The 14,212-nt window shown below is 40.5% G+C and overlaps 1 protein-coding gene across 1 annotated transcript in view; it reads right to left on the reverse strand.

The window, feature by feature from the left end:
- SYNE2 (spectrin repeat containing nuclear envelope protein 2) overlaps nt 1-14,212 on the reverse strand; it is a 3,814,665-nt gene that overhangs the window by 2,260,951 nt on the left and 1,539,502 nt on the right. Inside the window, exon 46 of the mRNA XM_044073561.1 lies at nt 6,736-6,908. Within this exon, the coding sequence (XP_043929496.1) occupies nt 6,736-6,908 (173 nt within the window). The remainder of the gene's footprint in view (nt 1-6,735; nt 6,909-14,212) is intronic.

The raw sequence follows: 14,212 nt of genomic DNA on the forward strand, positions 1-14,212 counted from the left end.
TATAAAGACCCTGGTGGGCATTAGCCTAGTAGAAACCTATAACTCTATGAAGAAAAGTATTTACTGTAGAAAGCTCTGTATGAAATAAGGCAGTTCACTTGATACTAAATGGCTGTTACTGTATAAAGGTGTTTGTATGAGCACCAAGTATGGACTTCAAATTGTGTATTTTAATGAGCACATTTCTAGGCATACTTTGATTTGGGTATACTAAGCATTCACAAATGCATTGTCTAATTTACTATGAAACTGCTGCAAAACATGACATAAGCAAAAATAGTTTTACTAAAATGATCCTTTTGATGTGTATTGCCATTTACAATAGTATTAATAAGCTGAGGTTTTCGTATATTCAGTTGACTGAGGGAAGTAAGGTAGGGAAGGACCTGAAAGAAATTCCATTTTATAAAAAAGGTTATATTATCTCAGGCATTTATTCTCAGCTCAGCAATGACTTTTTAAACAATGTACAAGACATGCATATCAATATAAATCGGTAAGCATCACAGCAAATCAATTTGGAGATTCTCAGCTTTAGCAGTATTTCTCACTACAGCAGAATGGAGGTGTAATATAACAAAACGGCATTCTTTAAAGTATTCAATTGTATTTATTACTGCTTGGTAGTAACTTGATTAAAGTGTAGCTATCATTCTAAGTCTTTTGGATTAAGCACTTGGGCTTCAGACCAGTTGTTCTACATTAGGAAGGTTTGTGGCCTGCACTGTGGTGGCAGGACAGGTAGCTTACATCCTTCTAAGTTGGGAACTGCTGATTGAGGGCTCAGTGTCTGTTATTCTAAAAGTGTATTAATTCTGGTTTAAGCACTTGGGCTTCAGGCCAGTTATTTTACATTAAAAGGGTTCGTGGTCTGCACTCTTGTGGGAGGAGAGGCTGGACTCTGCCCTTCTGAGCTGGGAATTTCTGGTTAAAGGCTTATAGTGCCTGCATATCTGAACTGCTTCTTACTGAAATTGGTACACCTTGTTTGCTGTAGCATAGACTAGATCCAGGCCTGCTGAATCTAGCTTTATTTGTATGCTGCTTGTTTGTTTGCTTGTTATTTCCCTGAAATGCTAATTCCACCTAAAACGCGGCTTTTCAGCACTTCTGTGGATCCCTAGTGATATCTGCATTGCTTACTGTACTTATTTACTTGTTTCACTTGAAAGAAAGTTACTGTTTGTTGTTTTTGCATTTAAGTTACCTGTAACACATTGCATTTAAGTTGCCTGGCACTTGTTCACTAAAGCAATTATATAAGTCAGCACTAAAATATTAAAAGCACTACACCCTCACAAACTCCCCTTGAGTACCTCATTCCCCATTGGCCCTTTTTTTCAATTATAAAGGAATTCCCAATACTATTCTAGCATGTCCAAAGGTCAGTTGTCAATCTCCTCTCTGGTCCAGCTGGTGAATCTGGGAATCTTGAGGCAATGTTACAACTGCCTCATGTACATAGACAACCCTCTCCTCCTCCCAACAAATTCCAACACATGTGAGAGATGCAACCATATAGCCATACTGGAGGCTAAGCTCTCTCAACTCAGTACTGGTGAAACCAGTCAGGAGGAGAAGGAAACCACACTCACTACAATTCCAGTCTCACATAGACCTACCATGACAGCAAACCAAACACATAAACACACAAAAACATACTGAGGCTCTAAATAAAAATCTGCCTAAGCAGCAGAGACCTCCAAAGCAGACACCCAAGCAACCGCTACCCCAAAACAAAACATGTGCAACACATAGCTCACAAAGCCAGTGTGCCGAACAGTCACAGCCCTTAAGGCTAAACAACACACCTGATACACTTGTAATAGGTGACTCTATCGGCAGGCACACTGACGTCCCGCTCACCAGGCTGAACAAGGAGAAGGTCACGGTGAGCTGCCTGTCGGGCGCTAGGATCCACCACATAACACAAGCACTCAGGTCACTCCAATGCAAGTACAAATATGACTCAGTCACTGTCCATGCTGGTGTGAATGACCTGAGATGTACCTCCTTGGACTACATGAAAAGAGACATAGAGGAGCTCTCTGAGCATGTAGCCCAGGCCGTTATGACCCTGACCTTGGGTAGCATCTTACCCTCACCAAGAATGATGCCACAATATGAAGACAAGATGATCAATTTCAACAATTGGCTTAAGTATTGGTGTCATTCAAAGGGGATCCAATGCCTGTCAGCATGGGATGACATGCTCGACAAGCCACGATGCTTCGCTAGGGACGGCTTGCACCTGTCACCCCTGGGCTTTCTGATATTGACAAAGGCTCTTGCTACCCCCATAGTGCCTTTTTTAGGCAAGGCTCAAAAGAAAAACCCACCTCCATAGGTATCACAAGGGATAAGAAACTAAGAGTAATGCTACTCAATGCCAGAAGTCTAAACCTCAAGATGCATGCACTCGAAACTCTCCTTAGCATGGAGAACATCGATATCTGTGCAGTAACAGAAACCTGGTTCAAGGCTCCCGAGAGCACCCCAGCACTACCAGGTTATACCTCATACCATGCTTTTCGGCCCAAAACTTGGACCGTACCACAAAAGGAGGGGGAGTATCAATATTCGTCAAAGATACCCACACCTCCAGGTTGGTGGCACAGCACGAAGCATCAGAGACTATCCGTGTGCAACTAACAGTGGGTAAAACTGCCTTCCAGTTTATAGCCTGCTACAGACAACCCTCCCAAACCCAGGAACCCCACTCGGCCTTCCTGAGAACACTGGAAAATATGAAGGTCTCTCCAAACACCATTATATTGGGCGACTTCAACTACCCAAAAATAGACTGGGAGCATTACTCTAGCTCCAACACCCTAGCCCAAAGGTTCCTAGAATTTATAAACTCAAATGCTATGGAACAACTTGTTACCACTCCCACAAGAGGGGAAACATACTGGACCTGATCATCACCAACATGGGGACTCTATGCTCCAGACCAGAAGTGTATCCCTCACTGGTAAGATCAGACCATAAACTAATCTCACTGGATATTCACTTCCCAACTCCACCCCCTGCCCTGAAAACCACAGTGAAAAACTTCTCTAAAGCAAATTTCACACTCCTCAAAACCGAGGTGGAATCCTTCAAAGCCCCCGGGCCTGTGGAAAATATGGCCCAGACCACAGAATCCTTTATAAATGCATTCTATGAACAACTTCAGGAATGCATGGATCATGCAATCCCAAATAAAACCAAGACCCAATCCTCCAAAGGCAGACGTCCTGTCTGGTGGACCCCAGCCATAAACAAACTATACAATAGAAGGAGGAAGCTACTACATGATACAGCAAAATCCCAAAAAGGGAAGGCATCTCTGATCAGTATTAGCAAAAAACTACGGGCACTCATAAAATCGTCTAAGGCCAGCTTCGAGAGAAAAATTGCACAGGACACTAAGGATAATCACAAGGCTTTCTTTAGTTATGTTAGGAACCTGGGTGGGAATTTCCAGATATGCTCAGAATTAGTCCAAAATGACAAAAAATACACCAAACCCACAGACATTGCCAACATCCTAGCTGACAGGTTCAGCACAACCCCCCCCCCCTCCCCACCAAATGGGCAAATATTTATCCCAGCAGAGTGCTGCCCCCCTGACATCTCAGTTGCTCAGGTAAGAGCTGCCCTCTACAAAGCAAAAAACACAGCATCAATGGGACCAGACGGTGTCCCGGGCTGCATCCTACATGAACTCCAAGAAGAGCTAAGCCCAAACATAAAACTACTGTTCAATCTCAGCCTTACTACAGGACATGTACCCAAAGAGTGGCGTACAGCAACAGTGGTCCCTCTCCACAAAGGTGGTGCCTCAACGGATCCTGGAAACTATCGCCCCATAAGCCTGACTGGCTTGGTCTGCAAAGCTATGGAAAGGATCATCATGGACCTCATAAATAAAGATATTGGGGACCTACAGACACTGGATCCTACCCAGTTCGGCTTTGTTAAGGGCAGATCCTGCCTCTTAAACCTGGTTGATTTCTTTGAAACAGTCACCAAGGCTATTGTGAGGGAAGGTGGTCCACACAGCCTACCTGGACCTCGCAAAATCCTTTGATACAATACCCACTCGGGCATTATAGATAAGCTCACCAGCTTAAATATAAACCCCTATGTCACTAGATGGGTTGCAAACTGGCTCAAGGACAGAACCCACATGGTTAGAATTGCTGGAGTCATGTCAGACTCCAAACCAGTTACAAGTGGCATCCCACAAGGCTCAGTCCTGGGACCTCTCTTGTTTGGTATATATTTCTCGGAGGTACAGGCCAACACGGAAGGACTGTGGCTGACTAAGTCTGCAGATGACTGCAAACTGGGCGCCATAACTGACTCTCCAGCAGACACAAGCATCCTCCAAAAGGGCCTCATAGAAACAGACAACTGGTGCCAGAGCCATGGCCTCAAGCTAAACGCCAAAAAGTGTATAGTCATCCCCTTTGGCAAAAACAAAGTGCCCACAAATTACCACATAGGTGGTAATTCATTAAGTACAGAAGAAGTAATTAGGGACCTGGGGACCCAAGTTGATAGCAATCTCTCATTTGACAACCACGTGGCCAAAGTGGTTAGAAAAACATTTTATATAGCCCACCTAATCATGAAGGGATTCACATCTAGATCAGGGGAGGTCATCGTGCCTCTTTACTCATCCCTCATCAGGCCCATAATTGAGTACAATGCCCCTTTTGGGATGTACCTTACCAGACACCTGCAGCAACTGGAAAGAACCCAAAAGTACCTCACCAAGAGGATCATAGGGCTAAAACAGATGCCATATGCTGCCCGGTTAATCCAGCTGTACTCAGTGGCATACCACCTGCTCAGAGGCAATCTGTGCCTGACGTATAAAGCCATGTCCAACCCGGAATTAATGGACATGCTGCACCCCAGAAAATCCAAAACCCATCGAGCTACGCGCTCGAGAGACTTGAACCTCAGCACTGAAATAAATAGGACATGCTGGAGGGACAGATTCATAACCCTGAGGCTCCCTTCACTCTGGAATAAAATCCCAGTCCAGGTTAGGCAGAGTCCCTCATTGACTCTCTTCAAGAGGAATCTTGATGAGTTGATGGGAGATCATAGGTTTACCCCGGGTATCACTTCTGTGTCACTGTTAGACAGAGGCACAGTATACTAACCTTGAAAAAGGGCATAGCAAAATTTATTTAAAATGGGTGGCGAAAGCCAAACCCACTCTGGCTAGGCTTATAAATGCCCTAGGGCAGATAGCCTAGTATGAACTTATGAACCTATGAACAGGCTAGGACATTATGAGCTCATCAGTGATGCCCTCATGTTGCATTGTGGGCAAGTAGTAGCTTTCCAAGAAAATTGGGTCACATCAACATATCTGCTCCCATGATAGCACTTTAGGTTAGAAAAATCTAAAATTAGCAAGAAGCAGTTACTGTCAGTTACTGTTCCATTAGCAAGTTTGGACTGCATAGAACTTAATGGAAAGCTAAAGAATATATATATTTTTTTCAGTTTTCAGCAGGGCTGTTCTTTTTCTTAACAAATTACTACATCAAGCAGCAGGACCATTATTGCTGTAACTCTAACACCAACTAAGTACAAAGTTAAAGTACAAAGTTAAATTTGGGCTTAAGTCTAATGAATTGTTGTACAGCTCTATCACTTGACTTTATAAGTATATAGGTAGTTACTAGGCTTGCAATCAGTGGAACCATTAAGGAGCCTAGCCCAAATTCATAGTTGCCTTCACCCCGTCTGGTTAACTGAGTTGCTCAAGATCACACAGTAGGTAAATGAAAGATGTGGGAATCAAATCCTACACAACAGGAACTACAGCTCACAGCCTTAATCTTCTGAACCAAACGCCAGACTTAAAGATTCCTCCCCTTCACATAGCACAGGTTGGTTTTGATCCATTGGCCTCTGGGGTATGGCTCAGCACGGTTTACTATTGAAATGTCGAACGGCACTACATCGACTGTACTATAGTCGAACACGGAAGTTCGAAAATAGTAATGTCGACGACAAAAAAACAATTTAGGACTGTGTTTTAACATGGGTCGAGGTAGGGGAGATGTTTGTAGTTCTGAATAATACTGAACACCTACCTCGACCCATGTTAAAACCATTCCTAGATTGTTTTTTTGACGTCGACATTACTATTTTCGAACTTCCGTGTTCGACTATAGTACAGTCGACATAGTGCCGTTCGACATTTTAATAGTAAACCCTCAGCACACTTCCTCCACATCACTCTGATTGTAAGGACAGGCTTGCAACTTAAACAGTATTAAAATAGTTGTCAGAAACACTAGCTAGTAAATCATGTCTGTGGTGCTGACCATCCTTCACTCTCCTCACTTCATCATCAATTCATAAAATAGCCTAGCTTTAAGACAAGCTATCATGAATGACAGACATATACTTCAGGGGTTAGCCATTTGACTGTTGTCTGGCTTTTCTGGCAACTGAATGTCAGCCTAAGTGAAAGATAAGTTTATCATTTCATAAAAAATCATGTACTGGTTTCTGGTAGATTAATCCGTTAAAAGATGCAATAAGTACAGTATTCTAAATGTGAACCCTTAACAGGTCCATCTACATAAAACATTTATTTTTGAAAACTATGGGTTACAACAATTAATTTCTTGCACTACAGCAATATACAAATCACAGTTAAAATGTAGCTATGAGTAAGGAATTGTAGCTAGAAAACCCATAATCATACTTGGTTACCTTTTATATGCATCAGTATCTTTAAGCAAGTTGTCACATTCCTCTCTGGCCCATTTAAGGTCTGCCTCCATTTTCTCTACTTCTTCAGGAGATAGGCATCCTTTCATGATTTCAGCCTGGCTTGATATCATGTCAACATCCAGACACTTTTGTTTAATTTCAGACAGTAACATCTGCAGAAATTATATATGCATATTAATTCTAATTAAGGGCATTCCTGCTTCATTAAGACTGTATCTCAACATAAACCTACATTTGTTCATTTTCTGTTCCATATATGTATAAACAGATAATACACTTACCATAAAAGCAGACATGCAAGCATCAAGTTTCAGTTCTTCCTTAATGGTAACTGCTGAGCATACCTCTCAACATCTTTTCACAAGATATCTGATCAAAAACAATAAATAAATAATGGGGACAAATGCCCTAAAACTGGGACAGACTATAAATATTGTTCTTATAAACTTAGAATGCTGCTAGAATAACAGGTTTTGCATTTGTATGCAATTTCTGTTTGTCATTACTTACTGAATTCATTCCTCAATGATTTGCCAGGAAACTACAACTTTATGAGGAATAGACCAAAAATATGAGCCAAAAATCTGGGCAGCTGAGAGGTATGCTGTTGAGTCACAAACCACATCTCTGGCCAGAGCTTTATAGGCTATAAAAAGTTTGTCAAAGTACTAATTGAATTACCAGTGCTGACCACTACGGGAAGAGACTATAGGAATTCAGGCAGCAGTGAACTCTAAAATTGGGACGTGTGCTCACTAAAGAAAAACTCAAGAGTGAAAGAGTACATTTCTGAAACGCATTGAGCACTTCTACTGGAAATGTCCAGAGAGAAACTGGCAAATTAAATGTCATAATTGTATAGAATAAATCAAAAACAGTCTACATGTGTCAAAGTTAAATTCTTTTGCCTGTAAGGCTGCATCTCTTTATGATGAAAGCATTGTGGCTTTATTACTGAATAATCAAGACGTCACTGTGTACAACCTTGTCATAACAGCAAAGGCCATGGATACCATATGGGTAAGTAGATAACAACTGCTAGATCTCTTCCTCAATCATTTATGCATTTATTTATTTATTCTGGTTAACTAACTGAAGTGTTCTGGACCAAAGGCCATTTTCAATCATAACCTGAGTCAATAAGGCAGCAACAGCTTACATAACAGCAACACAACACAGGTTCTGAATTTTTTTATGCTGCCTCTGCTACTTTATAAGTTCTAGCCCTTCCAAGCAGATACTCTGGGTCACTTTTTGAAGTCCATTAAAATACAATACATTTTGTTTGAGATGGAGGAAAACCTGGAGTGTCTTGGGAAAAGCCGATGGATGGAAAAGAAATGGGTGGACTACAAGTTACAGATCCATATCTGTATCATGATATACTCCAAATGAAAATGTTATAAGATCGATCAGTCTATCTGTATTATGCAGTATCAGTGGTTCAACAGGTAGCACCTTTGTGTAGAAGGGTCTATATTATATTATTGCATGCTTACAAAAGTGAATGGTAATTAATCGACCCCATGTAAGCAAAAGCTTACAATGTCGAAACCTCAGAACAGCGATTTTTTTTTTCCATGGGAAAAATATATTTGTTCCAAAATAAAAAAAAATAAAAAACTTTAAAACATTACATAATGTGGGGGGGTGACCCCCCCCCCCACTTAAATATACCAACTCTGAGATTGCACTATAGTGCCAAAAATGGCAAAGTAATGAAAGTGGCCAAGCAAATTCTTTCCCAGGGAAAGAATTTGCTGAAAAGCCACTTCTCTATTTTGCCTTTTCGTTCTTTTAGGTTCGATCAAGACGCATTCGACAAAATGCATCTGCAATAATGCAATAGGAACCCATATAGAAGGCTGTGAGTTCTACTCCCTCATGAGGTATATGGATAGCTGACACTGCAGTGCAGCATAAGGGGGGGGTTGCACTCTTGAAAGTGCTGTTCTTCATATGAGACATTAAACTAAGGTTGATGGCAGCACAGGTGAATGTTAAAGATCTCACTGCACCTATCAAAAAGAGTAGAAGTTCCCTGATGCACTGGCCAAAATTTCCCCTAGTAGAATAAATACCACCTCCGGTCTCCCCTGAAAAGAGGCCACTAGCCTAGTGAGACTAACCCGATCAGCAAAGAATAAACAAGTAAATATATTTATTACTGATGAAACCTTGAAGACAAATGGAAATATTTGATTAGTAAAAGGGGATGGGATCTAACAATGAAGAATTTGAGAGTTTCTTTTTGGTTATATTATGGGAGGACAGTTCAGTTCCCTTATGTGCTGCTAAAAATTAGGAACATTAAAATAACTACTGAATGGTAAGGACATATGATAACTGAATATTTACCTATTGGAGATAACAATACTAGTGTCTTGGGAGAAGGGGCTTTGAGGCTCTGGAAAAGAGAGAAATACTACACATTTACTGTGAGCAGCTGAGGTGCAGTGAGATGTCGGGTACTTATCAGATGGAAGTTTGGCTCACACAGTCCCTTAAAGGAGAAACGCACCCACAGACTGAAAAACATGTTTATTTCCTACATTTTAACACCACTTTTTGGACTCTGTGTGCTGTTTTTTTTTTATATTTTAAATGCCATTCCAGAGTCTGCCCACATGGGGTCCGGCATATTGATTTTTTAGTCTACCTTTAGGCATCCCACAATGCAGTGTTTGGCTTTAAAATACTACATCATGGCCCCTAAGCTCATGTCAATGCACTGACTTTATGTGTTTTCACAATACCCTGCTTTCTTTCAGTCAGACAGATTTAATTACATTTCTTGCTTTTCTATGATTACTTAAAAGACAAGCAGGGATAATCACAGAGAACAGTATTCTCAATGCCTGTTACTTCTTTTTCTGTCTAAAGTGGCCAATTTGCATTATTTTGTTATGCCTGAGTTGTAGTCCTTAAACTCATCTCCCCTTCCCCTAAATACCTCCCCTTTGTATCTGTCAAAGTGGCAAAGACAAACTGTTTGCTCCTGTGATTGATGGCTCACAGCAGGAGACAAAATCCAGGTACTGTTGCCTTGTACTACCCACCTACTTACAGTGGGACATTTATTTTTGCTGCACCATAGCCTCTTTCTGTCCTAAAATGTTAATCTTTACCACCTTCTAATTGATAACACATTGGCAAACCTTTCAACATTTTCAAGGATTCCTGAGAAAGCAAAATTGTTAAATAACTGTGCCACAAAGTCTGTAAAAATAAAACATTTTGTTTTTATATAGCACTGTGATGCACTTAAAATAAGGCGTTTTGCATTAACTTGCATTACTAGTCTTTAGAAAATGCACGTGCAAACTATCACGTTACAGACTTAACAGTAATCACCATTACCTGAGAAGTTATGAGATACAGGTCAAAGTAAGATTAACCATGAGCATTCTGTCACCATTACCTGAGAAGTTATGAGATACAGGTCAAAGTAAGATTAACCATGAGCATTCTGTCACCATTACCTGAGAAGTTATGAGATACAGGTCAAAGTAAGATTAACCATGAGCATTCTGTCACCATTACCTGAGAAGTTATGAGATACAGGTCAAAGTAAGATTAACCATGAGCATTCTGTCACCATTACCTGAGAAGTTATGAGATACAGGTCAAAGTAAGATTAACCATGAGCATTCTGTCACCATTACCTGAGAATCATGAGCATTCTGTCACCATTACCTGAGAAGTTATGAGATACAGGTCAAAGTAAGATTAACCATGAGCATTCTGCAAAATCAACGACATTTGAGATGTATGATCTTGGGCCACTTAATTCTTAATTGTACTGTTGTCTGTATTTGCTCCCTGTAATTTGTCTCTTACAACTGGAGGATTTATCAATGTTGTTTGCAGTAATTTTCTTAAATCAGTACATCATTGTTAATACATATTCTTTGATTTATTTTTCACAAATTGTATTCACTGTTTTGCTTCTGATTCCAGTCAATTCAGATTTTCATTCCTCTTTATAAATCCAACCACATATTACTATTTATTGTGTTTATGTAAATATATTTATTCTCTTCCCTTTTTAATTCCAAGATACCACTATTAGTGTTTCTTAAAGCTCCCATGTCACTTATTACAATAAAAGTAAAGTTGTTCATTATAAAGACAGCCAGGTTCATATCCCTGCGAAAAACAAAAGATAAAAGAACATGCACTGACTAGGCAAATATTGCCTTGCTTAGACAGAATGCATTACTTATTCACCTTGAGTGCCTCTAGTATGGCGATACACCCTACCTGTTCTAAATGACAGTGTTAAACACTGAATTCACAAAAGCCCAATCCTGGAATGGCTGTCATACCCATGGTTACTATTATACATTTCTTACGTTGAATTTTAGGCTGTGACTCTGGCACCAGTTATTAGATTGCATCAGGCCTTCTTGGAGAGTAACTATGTCTTTGGGGGATTCGATGAATGTGTCTAGTTTGCAATCACCTGTGAATGTGGTCATCCAGAGGCCAGGAGCATTAGACTTTTCTTCAGAGAAGATGACGCACCAAACACTTGCTAACTTTGCTAGTGACTGTCCTTTTTGTAGACTTTTTGGGACTTATCTATAAATCAGCTGAATGTCTAGTGTGTGATGTAGGAGTTTACAACTAATTTTGTGAGCCTGTCTACAATGCTCGAGTGGGGTATGATGTAGAATGGCAGGTCAAGGTAGGCCATATGCACCATTTTGCCCTCATTTACGGACGGTGCAGTGGTGCAGCGGTAGCGTTGTCACCTCACAGCAAGAGGTTCTCCAGTCTGATTCTCGGCTGTGGTGCCTTCTGTGTGGAGTCTGCATGTCCTCGCGGCATTCGTGTGGGTTTCTTCCGGATGCTACGGTTTCCTCCAATGTTACAAAGACATGGGTTTCTTTCGGATGCTATGGTTTCCTCCAATGTTACAAAGACATGCATCTGGAGCGTTTCTCCCCAGACCTCCGCTGAAAATTGGCTCATTATAAGTCGGACTTTCACGGTTAACGAATGTTGAATAAATAAATAAATAAATATATTACTTTGATGACTTTCTTGAAGTCCATCAGGTTGAGCAGGCATGATCTGCCCTTGATTACATCAAATTGGACTAGGTCCAGTGTCTGAAGATTTTCAATGTCATTATTTATCATATCCATAATAATTTTTTTCTATGGCTTTACATACAAGACTAGTCAGTAATTACTCTGGTCAGTAGATGGCCTGCCCTTTTGCAGAGGGATAACAGCTGCAGTCCTACATTCACTTGACAAAAAGTCTGTTTGGAGGCTCTGGTTAAATAATCATTCTAGTGGGCCCTTCAGGTCATGTTTCCTGCTATCTAGGAGGAATCCTGTGACATTATTAGGACCCATCGATGCAGTGCTTTTGGCCTTTTAGAGATCACTGAGAACCTATTCCCTAGTGATAATTATAGTTGGGGTTACATCTTGAGAGGTGTCAAATCTAGAGAGTTATCACGGGGAGAAAGCAGGATAAAGTTGGAGTGGACATTATCAGCCAGTAGATTTGATACATCCTCTGGCTCAGTATTTTACAATTAGCAAGAAAACACTATAGGGTAATCTGGAACATAGTCAACTATGACATTTATGGTAATCTGTGGCTTTTTTTCTCTTTGATGAGACTTTACCCATTAATAAAAAATTAATTTGATGTCAACCATACAATGGTTTTGAAAGTATAGATCAGGGACTTACTGAAAGAAGGTTTACTGGCCATCTTCTTCTTTTGGCTTTTCCCAGTTAGGGGTTGCCACAGCGGATCACCTGTCCTCTCATGATTGGCAGTGGAGTTTTACGGTACTGAGTTGCCAGCCCGGCATCCAACCTCCCACAGAACGCAAACACATGCATGCATTCACACATAGGGCCAATTTAGAGTGTCCACTCCACCTACAGCATGTCTTTGGGATGTGGGAGGAAACCGGAGCACCTGGAGAAAACCCATGCGACCACAAAACACCCCAGCCGAGGATTGAACCTCTTGCTGTGAGGCGATAACGCTAACAGCTGCACCACCGTGGCCGCCCTAGAAGTTTTACTGACAATATGAGAACAATAAAATTAAAAAGCATGCACATATAGGTATAGTGGCAATTGCTGAAGTGAAAAACTGACAACATCTCAAATGCTGACGCATTAACGTCCACAAAAAATATCAAAACACTTCTACACATGCTTTGGGGTTATTCCTTGAAGCATGCAAATTTTAAAAAAGCATTTTTCAGGGGGGCAAGTCCCCTGCACCCCACACCCCTTATTAATTATTTAGTCCCATTTCAAGATTGCCCAGTCCTTGAGGAAAGGTCCCATTTCCAGCCCCTGGGATTGTGCAGTCTCCCAATTGGCAACCACCTCTTTTTTCAGCCAAAGTGTATTGACAAAAAAAGAGATCACTTCAAATTAAACAGATAGATAGATAGAGAGAGATGGAATAAGTCGAGTTATAAAAAATGAAAAAAGAAAATTATCAAGTAAAAATAAAGAAGTGTAAGCATGTAGCAATCTTTCAACGATGAACCAAAAACAACCATCTCATTTCACAAAAGCAGTTAACATTTATAATCTTCTCAATATGTTCTCAAACTTTCCTTCTAAACTCCACATACTTGTTTGATTATTCTTAATTTTGTGACAGAGTGTTCCTTACTGCAGCACTAACTTAGAAAAGGCCCTTTTTATGCAAAGGATTTGACAGAATGATGGATCTTGAAATGATGCTGAACAGGAAAGATTCCTAAAATGGTATTTTTCTGCTAGTGGTGGACAATATGGATTATTAATCATCTTAGAATCCAATGAGTTTAATGCTGTACAGCTCCAGACACAAATGGCAGCCAGTCAGCTTTAGGCGAAGACAGGCAGAAGTGTTTTCTGTCCTGGGAAAGAAAACTATAGTGACAGATTTTATTTTTGATACCTTATAGGAGTGAGGTATTACTAGGAGATTTCTGGGCCACAAGGACCAGTATTTAGCATTAGGATGTTAAGTTCAACATCAGGTGTGCAACCCTGGTTAACCATAGGAATCATTGGAAGTTCAAGGCTCCTAAGTCTTCTGACCATTACGCATTGCCAATTCCCACCCTAGACTGTACATCCCTTCTCTAAGAGGGCCATGCTATTCATGCCTGGGTTGTATATGTCCATTGGCTCAAACCTTTTTCCACTATTTGTTTTTGTATTGTTAAAAGAAAGTCTTTTCCATGAACACAAAAAAGGCAAATACAGTTTGCATATCATGTACAACCATTTGTTTTTTCCAATATTCTGCCCATTTTACTTGGAACCAAAAAGCCAGTCTATCTGCTGGACTTCATGTCCCTGCCAATTTATTTATTTGTATCTGTTAACCAAGAAATTCCAACTGTTCATCACCCACTTTTGCATAGGTATAGGAAGAATCCCCACTGAGTGTCAATTGCGTATATTCTACAAAC

Source organism: Protopterus annectens, chromosome 6.part0 (assembly GCF_019279795.1).
Source record: "Protopterus annectens isolate FY-2018-M chromosome 6.part0, PAN1.0, whole genome shotgun sequence".
Classification (NCBI taxonomy): domain Eukaryota; kingdom Metazoa; phylum Chordata; order Ceratodontiformes; family Protopteridae; genus Protopterus; species Protopterus annectens.